Source organism: Lissotriton vulgaris, chromosome 3_1 (genome assembly GCF_964263255.1).
Source record: "Lissotriton vulgaris chromosome 3_1, aLisVul1.2, whole genome shotgun sequence".
Lineage (NCBI taxonomy): Eukaryota > Metazoa > Chordata > Amphibia > Caudata > Salamandridae > Lissotriton > Lissotriton vulgaris.
Window position 1 is genome coordinate 1500919636 of NC_141689.1, and position 23029 is coordinate 1500942664.

At 42.6% G+C, this 23029-nt stretch overlaps 1 protein-coding gene across 1 annotated transcript in view; it reads right to left on the reverse strand.

Annotated features, from left to right (window-relative positions):
* Positions 1-23029, reverse strand: part of STPG2 (sperm tail PG-rich repeat containing 2) — a 2754965-nt gene that overhangs the window by 1464235 nt on the left and 1267701 nt on the right. The window contains exon 11 of the mRNA XM_086961953.1: positions 13963-14128. Within this exon, the coding sequence (XP_086818079.1) occupies positions 13963-14128 (166 nt within the window). The remainder of the gene's footprint in view (positions 1-13962; positions 14129-23029) is intronic.

The following is a 23029-nucleotide window of genomic DNA, read 5'->3' on the forward strand; positions in this document are numbered from 1 at the left end:
CAGGTAGAAGTTTGTGAATGGCAACAAGCTTCCAAGCTTGGGCGTTCACAAACGCAGAAGAAAAACCGGCACAGAGGCAAAGGGATTCCCTCATTTACGTAGGGCCACACCCCCATGCAAATAAAGGAACAACCTCTGATGACAGTGCTGGTGCTTTATGTGCGCCAGTGCTATCAGTATTATAGAAGGGGATGCACAAACGTCTGCTGTCCCTTCTGTAATACCAAAGTGACCCAGGGGCACACTAAGCAGGCGCAAACACCTGTTGTGCCCCTGGGGCATTCTGGTAATACTGCCCCTGGTTTACTCCTGGAATTCAAAGGTATTTCAGGAGTACTAGAAGTGTAAGTGACAGTAACATCTTTGTGAATTAGGCTGTTGGCTTGGCACACAGCCGCATTACTAAAATATTAAAGTCAGTGATGATATACAATATTGAACACTTGTCTTACGAACCTCAGAGTGCCAGGGGGCACAAGCAGATTTTTCTATCCAGAGAACTCAGAAGTTAATGATCAAGTTATGTTATTCTTACTCTGAAGCCTGACTGTGTGAGTGCTGTATAAAAAATAAACTAGACAATATCAAACATAAAAATGTGAAAATATTAAAAATAGAATTACCTATAGCAAATCCTAGTAAATCTTTTCTAAACGCTTAGCGTTAGTTGAGCTTTTGTGTAACACAAAGTGGCAGCAGTTAAAAACAAGCATTGGCAAAGCCAATAGTCTCTACTGACGTTATCATTTTTTTTACATCTTGCAAAACAGTTGAGCTGCTGTACAATATAACTCAAAGTTTTTTTAAAAAGCGCCATGCTACGTACAATAGGCAAAAACTATTGGCTTTGGAAATGCTTGTTATACTCGCTGTTACTATTTGCTTCCTTCCCCTCGAGCGACTCTCAACAAATAACAATCATATCCCAAAGACGAAAAAATGAATAGGGTGAAAAATCAGTCATTAATAAACACCTTTTTCGAGATTTATACTTTTGTTGACAAAATCACATTAAAGTGGCACTGCCTATAAAATTATTTACATAACTCAAAGATGTTGTGAGAGGACACTGGCTTGTTTTAATGACTAGCGTTGGCAAAGCCAACAGGTCTCAGAAATGCACATGCTATTGGCATTGTCAATGTGACTGTCTTTAAGCAATATTGTCTAGCAGCACAGCTGTTGTTCAGCATGACTGAAAGTCACTGAAAGCCCAGAATCACAGGATGTTGAGCCAACATTGAGTTATTTTGTTCCCTCATGTTGAGTTTATTGTCCAGCCCTTCCTAACACTTTTTCAGTGACTTTCAGCCATGCTGAACAGCAGATGTGGGCTAGACAACATGACTAAAAGACATTCAAATTGACATGGCCAATAGCTCAGGTATTTCAGAGATCTATTGGCTTTGCCAATGCTTGTTTAGTGTTGACAGGGTCTTGCTTAACAAATGTGGAAGTGATAGTACATAACAGTAGAGCAGCTTTGAAGGCAGCGAGGATTGGGCATAACGTCAGAGCTGCCAACAGGAGAACTGTGGGGGAACAAGGTTCCAATTTTGGGGTCGGATGAACATTTTATGACTCTGGGTAAATCACTTACACTTCCCCCGTGCACGACAATGAATGTGTCATTGTGTTATGTAACTGGTAAGCACTTAAATCCCTTCAATACTATTGGAAAATGGTAGCACTATGGCAAGATGGAGGACGGAACAAACGCACAAATACCATCGGATCATGCAAAAGAAAATAAACAAGTGCTGATCATGTTTGAACATCTTTTTAAGAAATGCATTAGTTTATGTACACGTGCATGCATTTTAGTGGTGTGTGTGGTTATGTACAAGGGAGACCATGGCAAGACAGAAAAAGCGATCCAATACCATTGGATCGTGCAAAAAAAAAGAAAAGGAGGTAGTAGAGGGCGGGTGAAGCAGAGAAGCAAGAGGAGATGGAAAGATAGACAAGGAATAACAGGAGTGGGCGGGAAGAAGTAACAATGAAGGGATAAAATACCTTAATTGAAGCAGAATCAGCAACAAAAATGAATGTGTCATAGTGGAATGTAGCTGTTGAGTACTTAAAGCACTCCAATAACATCAGCTCGTGTTCACACTATGGCAAGATAGAGGATGGAGCAAGTACTCTAATACCATTGGATCATGAAAAAATAATATAAATGCTGTTCGATTTTTAACAACTTTTTTAAAAATGCTTATGTTTGTGTACACACGCATGCATTTTAGTGCTATGTGTACAAGGGAGACGGCCTGAAAACACAAGTACTCATATGGAGTACTTGAAAACAAAGAAAAAATAGCTGCGCAAACCAGGAGTAGTGTAAGGATACATGTACTTGGTCTATGTGCTATGAGAGAGCCAAACACAAGAAGAGGGCATGACACCCGCATGCCATGATGAATGGCATCAAAGGAGAGCAATGCTGAAGTTTACCAATGTTAGAAGATGGGCGGCCTGTGAGCCCACAAAAAGGACACAACACACCTCTTGGAGACTGCAGCGTAAGCACTGTTTAGCCGAGACCTAAAAACAATAGATTTCACAAAGGCGAAACCTACTGGGTTTGCCAAGGCTTGTTGATTGAGATTAAGGGATTTATCTCTAATCACAAAATGTGGAACTGAGGCTGAGGCTAGGGAAATTATATGGTGTCCTTTCGGGCGAGGATGTGGCGTACGGGCCAGAGCTGCAGACAACTGGTAAACCAGGTTCAAGTTTCAGTGTCGGCTTAACATCCGTTATTTTGGGCAAATCACTTAATCTAGCCCTGTCTACAAAAAATGAATGTGTCCTTGTGTAAAGTAGCTGGTGTTAGTGTGAAGCACTTCAATACCTTCTGGTGGTCTTGGCGCTATATAAAACTGCACAAAACAAGTAATTGAGTGCTCATGTAAAGCACTCCAGTACCTTAGAATGGTGTTGGTGCTATATAAAGTTGCACGAAAAAAGTAACTAGTGCTCATGTATAGTGCACCAATGCCTTCAGGTAATCTTGCCACTACACAAAACTGTCCCAAACAAATGTGACAATGGCCCGCTGTAAAATGAGTTCAGCGGGGGCAAGCAGCAACGCGCAGGAGGTGGATGGGCTGTAGGCTCACAGAGACAACACAACACATCTCTTCCAGGCTGCAGCGCAAGAGCTGTGTAGCCGACACCTAAAAACTGCACACTGACTGTAAGCCACCTCTTTATGGTGCAAAAATCAGTGTTCCCCTTGATGGCCTCTTTGCCTCTCTGCCTGCATCTCTAATATGGCGCAAGGGCAGAGGCATACACCTCTATGCAAATGAGGGTGCATTGATTTAAAATAGTATTGATGCAATAAGGGTGCAGGCACTATTCGTTCAACAGACAGGGCAAATCAAGCGTTTGCCGGCCCTTAGGTAATACCACACTCCCCCAGATACGCATGAAGTGGGTGCATACTCTCTTTGCGCCCCTGGGGGGCTTTCTGTAATACAGCTCAGGATTTCAAAGAACAGACCCTGTACACAAGCAATTGTGAGTGAGAGTCAGTGAATGTGCAAGAGTAACTGAATGAGAGCTTGTAAGGCTGTAAGTGAGACCCAGAATGAATGAGTAGAAGAATGTGGGTATGTTTATGTGTGAGCGGTAGTGTAAGGAAGTGAGTATGAGTCAGACTGAGTAAGTGAGAGCTTTAGAGTGAGTGAGGGGGACCGGGAGTGAATGAGATAGGGAGGGAGTATAAGTGAGAGAGTTTGGGTGGGTAAGAGTATGTTTCCGGCCATAGCATACTCAAGATAATTCTTGAATTATGGGGGCACCTAAAATAATAAGCTGTCACTGGAATATTCAAGGTAATTCCTGGCAAGGCAATATGCACGTACCTATATGCTCGAAATAATTCTGGGCATATGGGGACACAGATCGCAAAATGCTGGTGATACCTTATAGGAGGTCATTCTTGGCAACCAATGCATAGTGGAGTGGAGGTCAGGTTGGGGGAAGCAAATCATGAGAAAATGCTGGCTCTGACATAATGGAGATAATTTTGTACACATGGATCACCCAATGGATAGGGCAGTATAAATTGTAAAATTCTGGTACGGGCCCATTGTATGTAAATCTTGTTACAAGGCCATATAAAACGATGGCAGTGGCACACAGGAGATAATTGTTCACATATAGGAGGTATTCAATGCAAATTTCGAAAAACTGGTGTTTCTCATCATGGCTTAAATTGAAACCTGAAATAAACAAAGGAGTAACCCAGTGGATAAAGGATATCAACAAGACGAGAAGGTACCTATGGGAGAAAAGGAAGAACTTCCTTTCCTAAAAAGACCCCTCACTCACCAAACTAGTTGGTGGCATGCTTCCTCATATTTAACTCCCTAAAAGTTTAATATGGAGCAATACGACAATGGTTAAAAACAAAAGTGGGACACCAAATTAGGTTAAATTGACCTGCGGTTTCTACGTCTAAAATAGTGATCGTGGTGGTCTACATGTTTCAACCTGTGTGTGATATTACCAGGTTTTCATCAGGACCTCATATGATGGCCCGAGCGGTATGAACGCGCTAAGGTGCACCCTACTCTGGGTCATTCACAATCTGCACCGTGTACCTACAGTGTGGCAACCTTCCAGCCTTCTGTGAAAGGAACAATTTGAAAGCAAGGGAACACACACACACAAACTCAATGTTAATTCTTGTGTCTTGCTCTTCCAGGACCTCTCATTCGTGGCTCATTAGAGAGCTTTTTTGATGTTGTACATACCATGCTCCATACATTCCATGCATGATGTTTGTATGTGAATTCACAATACAGATGCGACAGTGCGCTCTCATTAGAGAGATGGAATGCCCACCCCCTAGATAACCAACCTACATAGTGCTCATTAGCGTGTGTAGGTGTTTAAATGCTGATTAAAAAAATAAGTGTGGATTTTTAAAAGTAGCTACGCAAAAAGAACCTGCATGCGATCTCATATATGCATGCATTGTCATTGTTACGACTGATACAACTATTCAGACATGTATGAGGAAAAAAGGGCTAACTAGAAACTAGCTTTGGTCGTTCCCTTATGGACACCGTATGGAAGGGCACTGGCTCTAGTCACACACTGGGGGTGTAAGAGATGGCCAAGGAACACCACTGAACTTAGTGATAAAAACATTCTAGTGTTTGATTATGATTCAGTGCTCGGTGTGCGCTACAAATACCGATAATATTATTATTATATGGGCAGAATAAATCTTATGTACCTTGATTAATGCAATATTTCTTCACAATGATTAACTACTAGACTGAAAGGACATGTCACACAATGCAACGTTTTCTCGGTTAAAACAAAATTATCTGGACACCAAAACAAACATTTTGATGATTGGTGTACAGAAAAAGCAGGTATTGTGGATCAAGGGTTTGAACCATGGTGCAAAAGCAATCTAGTAATGTAAACGAAACAACTAATAGTGACACAATCTTTCTAAGGAGCTGCATTTTTAAACAAGTTTAAATTCTTTATTAATAATGACCTCGTGTTGAGAAGGCAACTCCGATTTTGTAGGTTTTCTTACAAATTTATTTATGCATCTACAGAGAACCAATGAGACAGACGCACTTCCCCATGACAAGATGTAGAACACAAGGAACAATAGAGGAAGAGGTGGGTAAGAACCAAACAAAAAAACCTTAACCACTGTTCGCTATACTTCCCCAAGGATCAAAGATTGATCCGTTGGGACAGAGGTAGATCTTGAACCTGTAGGTTTTTAAAGGTCTTCTGAAGGAACTGAACATCAGAGCCAATCTTACAGGTTCCTCTGTGCCTTGTGTCGTGAATGCTCCCTTGCAACTTACAGTTGTGTATTACAATAAGATATGGTAAGGTAGGAGACCGACCAGGAGTAACAAACCATGGACATTCTAAAAGTAAAAATGTGATCTAAGCCCGCAAACAGGAGCTGACGTGCGCAATGCAGCTGTAAAATGTGGAATGTGAAAATTCATGGCCATATGGGAAAGAAAACAATGAAGAGAATTGGCAAAACCAATAAGTCTGGGTTTAATGTACTAACACGTGCATAGGAGCAAGACACTTGCGAGAGAGCCAGCAATAGTAAACCGAGAGGGCTTGAGTTATGAACAGTTTCTCATGCACACAAAAACAGACAATAACATTATATGAGAGATGAATGCTCTCATGGGCTGAGCCAAGATATGATTGACAATGTATCCAGCCAGTGGTATGAAAAAGGCTGGTCGAAGACTGCTGGTTGATGCAAGGGATGAACTAAACGTCCACTTTATGCACGCTGTTAGCAATAGGTCTATTGACAGCTATGCTGTCAAAACCTAGACCTAAAACATGGGTGGGGATCCCTCTCAATCCCTTCCCTGATGGGAAACACTTCTTAGAACGAGATTAAATGGTTACTTGAATCGCCCCTCTACAAAAAACGAAATGGTCTGTCTGTGTTAACACTCCCTGAAGGAAATTTGTGTGAAGACTTACTTCATGTACAGTTGTTGAATGATCCATGCACTGAAGTGAACTGTAAAATTATATTTAAAATGTTTTATAAAAGAAAATTTGGTGTGGGTCTTCTAAGAAATAAGCGAAACCAGTAGAAGCAGTGAGCAACGACCTCCACTGCACCACAGTCACCACTGCCTCCTTCCTCTGCAACTAGCCAGCTCTCTCAGAGCCAAAATCAGATCTCAAACTAAGATCTAACCTTTATTAGAACATTGAATGTTGAGCGCTCCATTGAAGACAATGGAGTGCTCCGGGCTACTAACGGCTGGGAGAAGCCCGAAGAGCAACGTTTCGATGCTTTTTTTCATTTCACTGCTGTTGCTGTGAGCAAAGGCCTCTCTGAGCCCGAGGGGGTTTAAGCCTCTTATAGGCCTTTGTTTTTTAAAAATTAGAACATTCTGCCCTCTAGGGGGAGAACGTTCTAATAGCCATAGAGCCCTCTGTAACAGACTCTACTGGCCATTAAAGGCCCTCTCCCTTATTAAAGGCCCTCGCTGGAGCGGGCCTTTAATGGCCAGTAGAGCCCGCTGTGTCGTGCTCTAAGGCTATACTATTGTCCATGGGACACTGTACTGTGGTGTTAAAGCAAGAAAAAATCCTGCAGCGCCATATCTAGCTGGAGTTTACATACTGAGGTCATCAACTGCGCTAAAAAAGCAATTTTAGTACAGCACTAGGCATTGCTTTTCAGCATAGAGATGACCCAGAGGTGCACTGGGGAGATGGGTACTCGGAGTACAAATTATACCTAAGGAAAACCACTCAAGGAGTGCCTATGTAAGACGTATCATTTCGCAGCAGTTACACATCCTACTGATAGATAGATCTAGCTATATTGCGCTTGCCCTTTTTTGCACTTGCTTTCCTTGGGCGCTAACCTTTACCCCAAAAGACAGGTTAAGCTATTTTATCTAAACTCAGTTTGTGTGAAAACCTGTGGGTGTTGTATCGTTCCCGTCTCATTACTCAACCTTTGCATAAATGACAAGCAATCCACGGCACACATATTTTGGTGCGGTGTTCGACTCAGCTTTCAGTGCAAAACACTTTTTGCACATGAACGTTTATAGGCGCTTCCATTTGTGCCGCTTTGCCATGCATTGCCCCATGCTGGTGCCAACAGATAGTAAATCAGGGTCGTCCAACACCAGAATCTTACTGCATTAGCCCTCCGGTGGGAAATCCCAGAATTACAGCAGTGAAATAAAACCTATTCTACACTTATAAGGAGCCAAGAATGAAGATAATGAAAGCCTGATAAATGTTATTGATTGATAGACATTTAAACGAATTGGTCATTACACTGATGCACTGCTAGGAAGAAAGATGAGTCAAGGTGTTAGTACATGCTAGTGCCATTAGTTTATGCTCAATCTGCTCTCCAGGTGGGCAGGAGAAAAGTCACTTTGAGACGCGGCAACTTACAAAATCTTTCTCTATGTGAGAAGTGGCGGTGCCTTGGAGGGGTGGAGCCCTATGCAGAGAATTACCTAAGAGGTACTTCGGCCCCATTCCTTCTATAAAAACAAACAAAAGCCTGCTGAGGCTGCAACCAATGTCCTAGAGTATTTTCATACCCCTTCGTGGATGTTGGCTCCTTAGAGCCTCCGAAGACGAGCTGGAAACCCACCAAGTGCCCAGGGTTCCAGCTTGCCTCTCTATCACTGTGTGGTATCGGCTTTTAACCAGGTGGCCGTATGAAGGGAACTGATATTGTGTGACACATGGTAGCACCCTGTGAGATGGCTGGTCTGCAGACTTCTTTACTACCATTTTTCGTAATGAAGAGAAGTCTTCATCATGTATTTACTCTCTCCTGAGGCAGAGTAGGGCACTTTGGTGCCTCTTATGCCACTGCACAGAGCAATCTGCCTTTGCAGTCCCTACAGGCACTCTATAATCTTCACTTCACAGGTGTCACATGTTACCTCTGGATAAGCTACACGTGTAATATAAACCTGTGATCAAACAAATACTGTCCTTTTTCCACCATACTTTTGGAGAGGGAGCGTATACTCCTTACACATCATTAATTTAAGACAGGCGACCTGCACTTTGCTCCTGATTTTTTTACAGAGAGTGGGGTAGCAAGACGAAGAGTCCTCCTTCTGTCCAGATTTGAGCCAGTGCCGTGAAGTCCAATTCTGCTTTGGTTCGCGAGTGAGGTATGGATTTATGGTTTCATTCTGCCCTCAACCCCTTCCTCCACCCCTTCTCCTCGATTTTTGATGGCAGGTTTTAGAAGCCAGAAGGCAGGAATCAGAGCCAACTGTAGGATGTGGAGATGAGGGGAAAAAAGCTCTGGGCTCTGGTGCTGATCACACAGTACAACTGCAGATTTATAAAATATCTGTGCGAACCAGGAATGAACCCAATAGAATTAATGGCATCAGTGGGAGCTCCTCCTGAAGAAAAGGTGAAGTTACTTACATTTTGGGCTCCTCATGACCATCAGGTGAGCTCTTTGTGCCAAGAATCAAACACCTGCTAGGACTGCCAAAGCGAAGCTCCAGAGAGACCTGCTCTTCGTGCCGACTGCGACCTTCTGTGATGATCGACAACATGAGAACTGCACGTTGTACCGACACCAACTCTCCATGAGTATCAACTAAAGTGAATCTCCAGCCTAAACCCTGTCGTCAAGCTACAGCAACGACTGTTTAATGTGCTTGACCTGCTCCTCTCACTGGTAACCTGGTTCTCGTGGACCCCGCCAAAGCGTACAGCACTCTTCGTGCAAGACTTGAGAAGGTAACAATTCAGCTAGACTTACCTTGCACCTGTAGCTGAACCACACTCCAGCATGGTCAGCTTCGCCTTGCGACTTTTGCCCGGTGTAGTGCGACTAGATAAACTCAAGTGGTGCTTTGTGTTCCTTGATGCCAACTTTAAAAACTCATATCTCAAGGTCTACTGATTTTGATCATCAAGTATAATTTTATTTATTAAAATGTACTCTATTTTTCTAACATGGTTTGTGATTTTTCTTGTGTTGTGGTTTCACTTTATTACAGTTTGAGTGTTGTAGAAACACTTTACATATTGCCTTTAAATTAAGCCTGACCAACAGAGGGTTAAGCACAGTTTAATTTAGTGGCATTTGTGGTTCACCCTAACAAGGACTGTGCTTGTTATGCGAGTGGGAACTCCACCACGCTCAACTAATAGCCTAATTTCTCTCCCTATGAAAAAACAGAACATATCACACAATACATGTGTAAAACTGAGGATTGATATTTTTTAATGTGGACTAGAAAGGAATTTTTGCTACAGACTAGATTTCCTCGTTGTTTTGCCAAGCAGTAGCATTCCAGTTCAGTGCAGTTGGCCACTTTTCACTGATAATGTTTTATACCATATAGGAGAACATATCCCGTGCCAAGCACATAGGAGAGGTTTTACTGGATGTGAGAGAATTGTAGTACAGGCTATCCATGCGCCTCCTAAAGTAAATCTTTGCACCAGGTGAACAAAAGCATGAAATTAAAATGTGTTCTGTAGCTTGGTGCGCCAAACCCGCAGCTGCAGATGTTACTTCCTGAGGCAGTAGATTAATCTTTTGAGGAGAAAGGCATTAAAAACGTACTTTGTGGATCCAGAGTTTCACAAGGTAGTTTACAGCCTTCTGATATACAAAGTCACCTCTGGAATTTTGCTTTCATTATAGGATACTTTTCTCCAAGGGTGATTTAATTGGCAAAAAGCATTCCTCCATTTACGGATATGGCCGGTACTGTGCGGATGCGACCCGGAGCCCCACAGATAGCCTACGACTTATTTAAATTCTGCTGGCTTGCTGAGCATGCAGAAGTAAATCCACTTTGCCAAAAGTCACCTTGCATTTCATCTGAATTTTTAAAATGATAATGCAGTGCATCTTCGAATTCCGATAAGTACATACCTTTTACAAGACTGAACTGTTAAGCAATCACCATTCAATTAGGCTAATCGGTTCGCATTTACAATGATCTTGCTTTCGGCTTTCAGAATGCACCAAAGTACATCACAGTATAAATACCAACTGCGGCACAAAGAAGGGTACTCCTGCAAAAAAGGTTCTCATTGAAGGGACAGTCATGGTCATGACATACTCCCCTCTCTTTGCAAGATCTGTATTTTCATAGGATAACTTCCTACAACTCTAAGAAGACAAGTGCTTCATGGAGGTCTCCTCAGTTCCAAAGGTTCTGTGGGATCTCAGTTTGGTTAGTCGTACTCTGTGTCCAACACGTGCACCGAGGTTCATTGTTCGTTTTTTGTTTTCAAATTTGAACTCAAATTCGTTTGTGTTTAGGTGTTTTATTGAAACAGTAACGCTTTTTCTCACCCTCAAGGCCCCTTATTGCCGGCATACCCTCTGCTGCGGTGAACTATGCATTTTCTACGCGGTCTGCCAGATTTTCCATTTCTGTTAACATCTGCTGCAAACTGTAGTTGCAGTTAGTACTAAGGAAGGTGGGTGTCTGATCAAACTTCATTAACATTTTCACTATGGTAATTCTTGAGGGCAAGGTCTCTTATATGGGTGAAAGAGTCGCGTGTTAATATTGCCTTCTGACGTTGCAAACTAGAGTCACAATAGTTGAAGAAAAGGTGCATAGTGTGAGTGCCCAGAACACTTACTCAAAAGCCACTCTATACTTCACACTCACAGGATGGCGACCCACAAATTACATAAAGTACACACAGATGTAAGCAACCTGATCCCTTAATACTACCAACTATATTCGTCCTCACCACCAGCACAGTAACATCACGCCAATGAAAGTGAAACTGGCACAAGTCAACCCACCTAGCTCATAAAGGTTGTGTACAAATTGTCATCATACAAATAGGCAAATGCCCTGTGAACTCTTGTTACATGTTACGCTACGCAGCACTCTACTACACATACAGAGCCACCAACAGAAAAACACGCTTGAGGAAATTGACAGAAGCACACGACAATTGCATCACAAAAGAGGGAGTCAATGCAAGCGGCTATGAAGTGAGATACCAAAGACACCTTCCTGCACATAAACAATCATTGTGCAAGGGTGCCTGCATTTGCACTAGGCAGCTAATTTTAAGATGGAGAACCCCTTTCACTCTTGGGCAGAGCCTGTGTGCCCACCCAGACGTTTAGCCAGGGAACGGAACAGTCCCCTACTTTGGGGACACTCACCACCTCCTCCCAACTGAGTTTGGTGCCAGCCTGATTGAAGAGGCAAAGAGTTGCCTTCTCCGGTCTCATCTTACCTTTACTTGTCAATCGTTCCTTGTCTATCCTAACTAGTCTTCCTGCAGTGGCCATTCTTCCAGCTCCGTGAACAATTCTCACATCTCAATAAGATCAAGCACTAGGCTGGACAGCTGCTGGAGGGTTAATGCAAATTAACCTGCATGAGCCTCATGCAGGGAAAGGTAACTTTCTAAAAGTTACTTTCCCAGAATATTTATTACAAATCTAAGTTTTCTAATTGATTGAACTTTTAATATGTATTAGTCTTTCAATGGCTAGTTTAGCCATTTGCTGTCTAGGCGTTATGGGTTAAAGTTTAAAGATTATAATGTGTACTTTGACATTTTGAATGATCCAGCTACATCCCTGCCAATGAAAGTAGCTTTTGGAGTCTAATCAATGGAGGAAATGGCAACTTTAACATCACACGTTCCACTTTTAAATATCAGACACCCTACCCTGTATGTGACAACATGTATATAGGAGTGGTTTAATATTTAAAAGTAAGGATTCCCACCTATCAAAGGGTTATTTTGACAGGTTTGACTGCAGGGTTATAGGCTACTGTAGCAATGTTTTACAGGCCAATTCTGAGGGTGGTTCAATAGTTGCTAAAGTTCACAGGTGGCATATAGCTTCCAGTCACTGGGTGTATTTGCTATACCATATACTAGGTACACATAGGGAAGTTAAATATGAAAATCAGGGAAAACTCCAGGCCCATTACTCCTGTTTAGCAGGGGTAGAGTGCAAAGAGTTTAAAAACCAGCAAACATAGGGGCCAGAAAAAGGTACTAGAGCCCATCAGAGGCTCCAAACGTTTGGTAAACCTACAGGTTCAGGCATCAGCTTCTCAAAGTCGGTAGTGTATACCATGGGTGCAGAGGAATGGGACCTGTGCTTTGCAACTGATCTGATGATCATCACAGAAGGCTTCCAATATCAGGGGGCATATGAAACCAGAGAAAGGACCCATGACTAGGAACTCAATTTAGTACCCCAATAAAGAGACCAAAAAATGAGCGAGCCCCCTCTTCCACCTCTCATTGCCACTGATGGGGAAGGAAGATTGTTAAAATTGACTCCTTACGATACTTCCATGTCAACTCTAAAATAATCCATGACATATTTCAGACATATTTTTCTCTTGCTGGAGTTTTTTGGGAGTGAGTGGTGACACCACACAGGTCGCCTTGTTATAAATCCTAATTTTACAGACTGATTGGGACATATTACAGCATGGATCATCTAATAATTGTAAATAAATTGCCTAATAACTCATAGAAAATCCAGCATATGTGACAAAGAAAATGATAATGGGGATATGTGCCCAATACTTGTTCTCTTTGGGGCAAAACTATTCCAGACCTTCCATTAACAACAAAAACAATAATGAATACACATGGAAGGAGACCCTGCAATATATAGCTGGCACAAAAATGACTAAGGAATCTACATTATCTATGGAAAATATGCTTAGACAAGTCCATGCCCTGAAAGGTTTCTGTTGGCCGGAGATTATTGGAATCACTAAACTGGTGAATTATAACATGTAAAAACATAGAGATACATTTTAATAATTTTAAGTTGGCATGAGAGGAGGACATGAGTGAACTCACAGATGAAGAATAGCTACAATAGAACAGAAAAATGCTGCCATTGTCACCCAACTTCAGATAGTTCCTCTGAAATATTTGTACCAGGTATACACCACACGGCTCAAGATATGGCACTTTGGCTAAATCGACTCCCTTGAGTGCCTGAGAAGTGGAAAGAGCCCAGGAGATTTCTTTAATACCACATGGAGATGCTTCAGAATTAAGACAATTTTGGCGGCAGTAAGTGGCACCCTAGCGGAGGTAATTGGGTGACAGCTTGATGATAACACTAATTTTTCTGTATTCCACATACCCTTCAACTGGGCTACAAACAAATCTAGCTTGGAATGGTGAGCATGGGGAATTTGCCACTGTCTGACATTGAAGTGTTCTATACACAAGTCCTGTGGCTGCCCAAAAAACATAAACATTTGTAGGGAATAGATGTTACAAATGTTTGTATGGAGTGTTAAGGTAATATCTTTCCTTAACTAATTTTGTAATCAAAAAATTGCTACATGGGAGGAACAAATGAGACTAAAGGACTGGTGAGAAGGAGATCAGATGATAGGAAGTAATGAGCCTGAATTAACTGATTTTTTAGGACCTTACCTGGAATATCAATATCACCACCAAGATAAAGACCTCTAGGTGCTGCACTCAGGAACGAGTTTTGCTTTCTTTTGGCCTGTATGGTACGCGGCGGCATATACTGACGTTTACCATGGGATTTTTCAAAGGATTCTTGAACATCATAGGTTCCAGGAGGTGGAGTATCCTGTAAAACAACAAAGCAAGGAAACAAATGAAAGTAATTTGATAAACAGAAAGGCAGAACAAATTACCTGATTATCAAGTAAACAGAACATATATGTATTAGAACAAAAACACCATAGAAAATTTCATGAGAACTTTTGCAGGAATTTATTTTGAAATAAATGTAAGTCCTTGTCCAGCGCCTCAACTTCACAGACATTTTTGTGAGTTTAATATTATTTGTGCTTAATGAACAATGTGCAAAATAGTAATCTACACACAACCTTAAATGTGTTTGTTTCTATGATGCCATTGCCATTGAAACAATTTTACTATGACCTGTTAAAGTGCATTTTCTTGATTTACGCTAACTAGGCCTGAGTTTTGTCTCAGTGCCATCTTGCTCATAATGGATGTCACACTGTGATTGTTTTCTGTAATACTGTGTCCTGTCTAGGCCTCCTTGATAAGGGCCTGGTTGCGTGAACCTTATGTGCTGCACGTCGAGTACGCTCCTTCCCTGGTCGCCAGTGTGGAACATGCCTGATTACCACCCCTCCCCGTAAACAAAATTATAGAGCATTGACACAGTACGCTCTTCATCCTACAATTATAACATTTGGGGAACCAAGAACCACGGCTCTCTATCCGGTTTCAAGCACTTATTGCACTGAAGAAGTTCATTCCTTAATGAACGAAACGCGTTGGCTGGAGCTCATGTTGCCTGATGACTTTTAAAAAAAAGGATTGCCTTACATAAAGGACCTGGACAGTCTTTCTTATTTGAAAAGACACTTTGGGAGTCCACCTCTCCACGCTTGTAGTTTTTCTATTCTGCTTTACAGTTTGCACCTAACAACGGCAGGTGCAGGAGCTGCATGTGAACATCAACTCTTATCACTTTGGGATAATTACAAGAGGAACATAGCAATAAGGTACAGCTATTGCACTGTGCCGTTGTTTGTTACTTATTATCCATATCTGAATGTCATTAGCATAGAGGGGACTGAATTAATATTCACGTAGTGGAATAGTGCTTAGGTGGTAAGGTTCTGTATAAAGCAAAGTTCTGATTTGTTTGAAATTGTAATTCATTTACTCACACCATGATGAGTCTACAGTTTCTATGATGTTCTATGGAAATATTTCCTATATAAACCCTAAATGATGGGTGTTAGCCAGAACTCCTCTGAGACCTTTCTGATGCTTCTAGGGTAGCTGTCCGATTTATTGGTGATTGTGCTACTCTTTGGAGACTTAGGATATTTGGAAATGCTCATTGTACTGTATTGCCCTATTACTGGGAGCCTTCATGGCAATGGCGTTATGCATCGGCACTTTACAACTTCTGTACTGTACCTTTTACATTTTTGTAATATATCTTTATACATTTTCTAATATTGCCCTAGAACTTACTTATTGAGTCAGTCAGTCCTTTCTAATTTAAAAGTGTTTTGATGTGCTGATTTGTACCACATCTTGGGACACATTGCTTCATTAAATTGAGGTTTAACGCCTTCCCATTCCAACCCTCCTCCCGTGGGGGAACTATTGAGGCGACTTTTAGAGTGGTAAGATTTTAGAGGTGCTTCGTGCTCACGCTGGACTATTTTGCAATTATTTATTTGTAATCATTGATTCATTTTCTATGCTGGAGGACATCAGACTGCTATACATCACGGATCACAGTTATGTAATTACTATTGGGGCTAACTGTAACTTTGAGTCGACTCACAGAGTGATATGAAGGAAGAATAGAGAGAAACGTGCATATTTCAGTATTGTAGTACTATATGGAGAGCAGAGTATGGGAGGTTATTGAACATAAAAACTACAAAAATACAAAAACGAAAATGTAGACTGTAAAAAACACACACACACAAAAGTATCCAACAGCAATAAAAAAATGTCCTATCTTGTCACACTCCTCATTCACTGAGTTGCATAAATTATCATTTTAACTCAACTCAAACTAATGCACCAGTTTCACTCTGATATTAGATGCATAGTGTTATTTTTGTAGGTAAATATTTCTGCATGATCTTTATTTTTGTAGTCTCTACTTTTTAATATTTACTTTAGGATTCTGTATTTATCTAGGCTACAATTAGATACACCTAGAAGTTTACGTGTATTACAGAGGTAACACATATGCACACCAAATTTACTTCATCATGTAAGCCCAGTTCAGTGTAAATGTATACTTCAGAATCCAGTTAGAGAATACGGATGATTGAAACAGATTGTGAGTGAAATTTTATATGCATGATTTTTCACCATAAATGAAAAAGAATGCTGATTTATCAGCATTCTGGGGCCACGTCTCACACCTAACTTTTGCAAATGTGTGTACCCATAAACGACTGTGCTTGGCTTTTTAATGGTTAAGGACTTGGCTTTATTTCCACATTTTATTTCCACATTGTGAAAAAAAAGAATGATTCATTGGGGTGGTTGTGAGAACTCACCAAGAAATATTATCACTATTCTGTATCATTCCCAGTCAGGTTTCTTTATCTTAAACACAGAGCAGTTAGGCTTTACTCAAAGGAAAACAAGGGTAAAGCGTTTATCAGTACCAAAACAACGAATAAGTAAGCAACATGTACAAAATCCCATTCCAAATTATAAAAATAGAGTGTATTTTTATCTTCAAATAGACAGCAAAACAACAAAAATCTGATTGAGCCAAATACAGTAATGATTTTTAAAGACTTTCATAAATCACAGCTTTTCTCTCCAGAAAGTTTGGAAACGTTTTTAAAAGTTTGCAAATCACTGCTTTTCACTCTAAGTTGTAGTTTATGTGCTCGAATGTGAGGGTCCAGGGCAAAGTAAGAGTTTCAGACTGACTGCAATGAAAGTCGCGGTCAGATGCTGGTGCCGGGTTGGTCCGGTCACGATTTTACCTCTGCACTCAATTTTCTCATTTGCAGTGAGATCAGTGAGGTCAACCACAGCTGAGCTCTGCCTCGGGTTCAAAGGCGATGGGTTAGTGAAGTCCAGGGGTCTGGCGAAACCATGGTTCTGAATGGCGTTGGAGGCGATTCATAATCTAGCAAGTAGCGGTAGTCTATGAGCTTTGGACTCTGTGTTTTAATAAACATTATATTTCGGTATAGCTAACAAATCGCCATCCTGTGCAGAGAAATACTACACTGTAGCACTAGCCAAAGGTCTGGGACATTAGAGGGATTTCCTGGGGGCTAGAACTCATTCTCTTGGTACACCATTGGAGTTCAGGGCAAACTGGTCTGTAGGGCACTTTGCAGGCACAGGGATTCTTGCACCTTTGTGCCCTTAAACTTTAACAGGAGGCTAGCCAACTAGCCCTTGGAGTCCATCCAGCAGATCTAGCCCCTGGGGTCTCACTCCATGGGGAAACGGGTGAAACAACGCGGTCTCAGTCACTCGTGTCTGACCAACGCAAGCACAACCATGTCTGCCATAACCACATATATGCCTTAACCATGCATATTCACATGGTTAAGTCAGTACGTGGTCTAGCGACTGGAATTGGTGGGCTCAGGATGAGGTAGGATTGAGAGAGGTGGGGTCGTTTTTATGGGTTGTGGGGTCGTTTTCAGGTTTGGGGGGTTGAGGTAGTTTTCATGGCTGGGGGCGGGAAGTTTTTATGGCTCAGGGGGGTCGGGTAGCCTTTAGGGCTTGGAGGGGAGCAAGGTAGATTTTTAGGGTTAGGGGTGTTGGAGAAGTTTTTAGGGCTCAGGGGATCAGGGAAGATTATTATGGCTGGGGGCAGGGAAGTCTTTAGGGATTGTGGTGAGGGGGTTGATTTTCAAGAATGAGGGGTTCGTTTTAGGTCTCAGAGCGGGCTGTTGGGGGCTATGGTCGGGAGGCAGAGACCCGGGTATTTTTAGGGTTTGAGGGGCAGGCAAGTTTTTACTGCTCGTGAAAGGTGTAGGTTTTCAGGAGGGAGGGGGAAGATTTAGGTCTCAGGGCAGGGATTTGGGGGGCCATTTTAGAGCTGCAAGAGGCAGGCAGAGATAGTCTTAACCATGCGTATATCTTTGCCATACATGCCTTAATAATGCCTATTTCATTGTGAAGGCATGCGCGGAAAAGGCATTTGCATGGTTAAGACTTGTGTGGTTCAGACCGCGTGGAAACAGCATGTGTGGTAATCGCATGCATGGTTCTGTCACACAACCCGCTCCATGGGTTCAACATCAGGAGCACCACCTTTCTTTCTGAAGTCCTGTCTTAGTCCAGTAGATGCAGCAGTTGCAGTCTTCCTGGGTGTAGCCTTTCTTTCTGGGCTGCACAGGTTCAGCAGGTGCAGTCCATCTTCTGTTCTTTCTGTGCGCCAAACACTTCGGAAGCAGGAAGCCAGGGGTGCCACTTTTATGCGAATTTCAATTTTGATGGTAGCAAGGACTTCCTAGCCAATGGGGCCACAATTCCCAAGGGGTAACCCAATCCGTTCTAACATCGTTTCCGTTGTGATTGGCACTAGTCAATACCATAGTGCATCTGTCTGCCCAAATACAAGATCTCTGGACCCTTTTACCCTAGGTCAGAGCTATGGGCACACCCCCTGAGGTGTGTCCAGTACAATGAGCCACCCACCCTGGATAACCGTTCTGGAAACAAATGTCCCCCTCTGCAGGAGATGCCAGTCTGTCTAGTTACTCAAAAGTGTGGGTTAGTTAAGGTGTGACTCGCATTGGCCTCTTAGTTGGTAGCCACTTTGAACCGGGCCATTTGTGGACACCGCCTTACTGCCATCCTGGTAGGAGAAGGTCACATATACTCCCTCCAGCAGAGCCTTTGTTTCTCTCCCAAGGCTGTCTTGGATGACAACTGCTGCAGTTTTTCGAAGCGGCTATTAGAGGTTTAGCGAAACAAAAGGGGATGATGGACGGAGCGTTTGAGCAAATCAAAAACTCACCCCCAGTCAACTGATCTGGGTTTAATCCATCACCATTGTTTAGCTCACTCAGCCACCCCAGTTCAGACATGGCCATATGCAAATCAGTCTGACCCTGTGCCTCATGGGAACAGTCCAGCCCGAACGGCCAAGCCATGTCTTCCCTGGACCGGAAAGAAGCATCCTGGACCGGTTTCGGATTCTTAATCATCAACAGCCAGGCTATCTTGAATCCAGTGGCCAAGTGAGCAAGGGACTCACGTCTGAGCACACCCTGCCAACTTATGGCGAACAAAGCGAAACAAAAGGGGATGATGGACGGAGCGTTTGAGCAAATCAAAAACTCACCCCCAGTCAACTGATCTGTGTTTAATCCATCACCATTCTTTAGCTCACTCAGCCACCCCAGTTCAGACATGGCCATATGCAAATCAGTCTGACCCTGTGCCTAATGGGAACAGTCCAGCCCGAACTGCCAAGCCATGTCTTCCCTGGACAGGAAATAAGCATTCTGGGACCGGTTTCGGATTCATATCCTCATCAGCCAGACTATCTTGAATCCAGTGGCCAGGTGAGCAAGGGACTCACGTCTGAGCATACCCTGCCAACTTAGGGCGAACAAAGCGAAACAAAAGGGGATGATGGACGGAGCGTTTGAGCAAATCAAAAACTCAGCCCCAGTCAACTGATCTGGGTTTAATCCATCACCATTCTTTAGCTCACTCAGCCACCCCAGTTCAGACATGGCCATATGCAAATGAGTCTGACCCTGTGCCTCATGGGAACAGTCCAGCCCGAACTGCCAAGCCATGTCTTCCCTGGACGGGAAACAAGCATCCTGGGACTGGTTTCGGATTCATAATCCTCATCAGCCAGGCTATCTTGAATCCAGTGGCCAAGTGAGCAAGGGACTCACGTCTGAGCATACTCTGCCAATTTATGGCATACAAAGCAAAACAAAAGGGGATGATGGACGGAGCGTTTGAGCAAATCAAAAACTCAGCCCCAGTCAACTGATCTGGGTTTAATCCATCACCATTCTTTAGCTCACTCAGCTCTCTGCCCTCATCCCTTCTAATGAGGTTTTGTAGATCTTTAACATTGATTTGTAAGTACTAGAAATCATACTATCGAAAGTGAAATCTAAGGATATACTCTTTCATGTAGTTCTTCTAAATTATTAAAACAGATGCTCACTGTAAACTTTTGGAGTATTAGTTGAGGGGGTTGAGAAACAACCTCAAATACTAATCACAGATCTTGCAAGGGTGAACAACTAGAGTCATTAAATAAGGTTATGCTTAATCCCCTGATAGCATGGCACAGCACAGTCAGTCTTAACTTAGAGGCAATGGGTAAAGTAGTTATGTAGTACTTAAACAGTAATAAAGTGAAACCACAATACTAGAAAAATCCTAAACCAACTTAGAAAAATTTAGATAATTTTAATAAATAAAATGACCCCAAGTCGACAAAATTCCAGTACGCAGAACCAGAGATTTGAATTTTTAATTTTTCAATTAAAAATATAGACAAAAATCTCAAAGTGCCAACTGCTGTTACACTGAGTCAAAGTAAAAAGTTAGGGCGGACTACAATGGAGCGCGGGTCAGATACAGGGACCAGATTCATCTCAGTGAAAAGTTTACTTTCTGACGTAGAAACTTTCATGGAGTAAAAATGATTCTCGACAAGTAGACGGCGGGGCAAGCTAGACCTGAAGAAGGGTTCAATGACAGTAGGTTTTTGAAGTGTTGGGTCTCAGTGCAGTCGTCGAGGTAGGTGCGAAAGCTCTGAGTAGGTAAAGTCCGAAGTCTGTGAACAGGACGGCCTCGACGTCGATCGGATGCTGCTCAGTGTTGGTTCAGATGAAGCCTTCTATATTCTGGATGACAGATCTCCTTCAGCAGGACAAACCAGCAAACTGAGACTGACCAGCGATTCGACGTTGATGGTTGCAGCATCTACGGCAATACCAGTCTCTGTTAGTTCTGCATGCAGAAAGTTGGCAATAAGTTTTTAAGTCCCAGATCTTGTGGTTTGGGGACAATAGGGGTACACTCTAACACCAGCCAAGGGTGAAGGACCTGGGAAGCACCAATTTGGATTATGACTCACCTCAACAGAGGTTAGCATCAACAGAGGTTAGCATTAGGGTATAGGTCAGGTCTTGTTGGTACTAGTCATCTGGGCAGTTACAGAGAAAGGGACTATGAAACCTTGTTGTTTCCCTGTTGTTCAAACAGGAGGTCAGCCAAATGATCACTTTTAGGGTCCTGGGTTCTAGGCAGTCAGGTCCAAACTTCATTCAGGGTCTTCAGACAGTAGATTAGTCCTACTAGTGCTTCACAGATCGAAGAGTCGTCTGATGAGATGTTCTGAGACTGTCACTTTTATACCCAGTGTCACCCCTAAACCAGTTCTGTTTGGTTCCTCTCCTCCTTCTGGGTTTGGTGCCAGCCTGACTAGAGAGACAAAGGTGAGGCAGGCCTAAGTGGGAGCTTCATCTGCTAGTCAAGGTAGGCATGCTTTGAAGCTCAGGAAGCGGCTGGGCACAGGCCCCAAACCTAAAACCCTAATTATCCACTGTCTGGGAGCAATACACATCTCACCACAGGGGATCCAGTAGGGGCAAGGTGCCAGCTGACCACTGGCAGGAAGCCTGTTTGGTTTTAGGAAGATATGACAACGTTCTTAAAGTGTAATTTCCAAAGTAGCAATTTAAAAGCTGACTTTACAATTTAATTGTATTTTAAACTGCTATTAAATTATTCCATGAACCATTTTTCTACCTACTCCTGAATTGAATTTAGCATGTAAAAGTAAAAGTGTAAACCAGTCTTAGCTTATTGGAGAGCCAGTCTTGCCACCATGAAGAACAACTTTAGAGGTTTTTTTACTGCCAGAACATGTAAAATATTAAATATACATGTCCTACTTTGTAAATGCTATATGCACTGGTCTGCGTGCATTTAGATCCTCATGCAATTACAGTGCAATACCGTCCCTCCGAAACAGTCGGGAGAGCTCATAGAAAGATAAGCTGGAGGGTGTAGCACTCTAATCAATGACAAAGTTCAGCCAGTATTAACAATGAAACAAATGTATCCACTCCCACTGTAAAGGAAGGAGTCAACACCAAATCCCCTGGGCCAGGTATCCACTCACCTGTTCCTTTTAGGAACAGTGCAAAATGCATGTTTAATGTGCCACCTAGAAGGTACTAAATACAATAAACTCAGTGTTGACCCTGCAGGGGGTACAAACTCCTAGGAACCTGGGGGCATATTAACAAGGGCCATTATCGCCTCATTAGCGGGACTTTTTCCCGCTAATGCGGCGATAATTTAATCGCCCTATTACCAAGCTATCGCTAACACCAGTTAGCGACAGCTTGTAGGTGATAGCGGGCATTTAGGGGCCCACTTTGCATGTCAGCGATAATTATCGCTAATGACATGCAAAGTGGGCGTGCCAGGATATTAGCGACTGAAAACAGTCACTAACATCGCTATCTACGATTACCAACTTTTGGAAATATTCGCGCTAAGCACGCGAATATTTCAGCGATATTCATGCATTTTGGCCGATTTGTATCGCTTAGGAGATAAACCTTGATAATAGCAAGGCTCCTAAGCGCTAAAAATAGGCGAAGCATGGCAATAAAATTATTGCCGCTAACCAAGCATAGCGATAATTATCACTTATGCTGGGTAATATGCCCCCTTGTTTGGGGTGATATGTTGTGCTGACAGGGACGGACTTAACCACGGTCTTAGAAAGATAACTCCTACGACAGGTTGTGCCTGTAGTGCTACTGTATCCCGGGAGGGGGTCATCTGGACTGAGAAGACAACTGCCTGTTGTGGTACTACGGGTTAAGTGGAGTAGCGTTATGTGGCTGTTTCAGTCTTATGTGTCCTAGGAGTAGTGAGCATGTGATACATCTCTCATTGGAGGTGCCCCCCGCTCAATAGAATGTAGCCTTAGGGTATCTTTGGAAGGCCGAGGCTGCACCTCCATGATCGAGGAAGA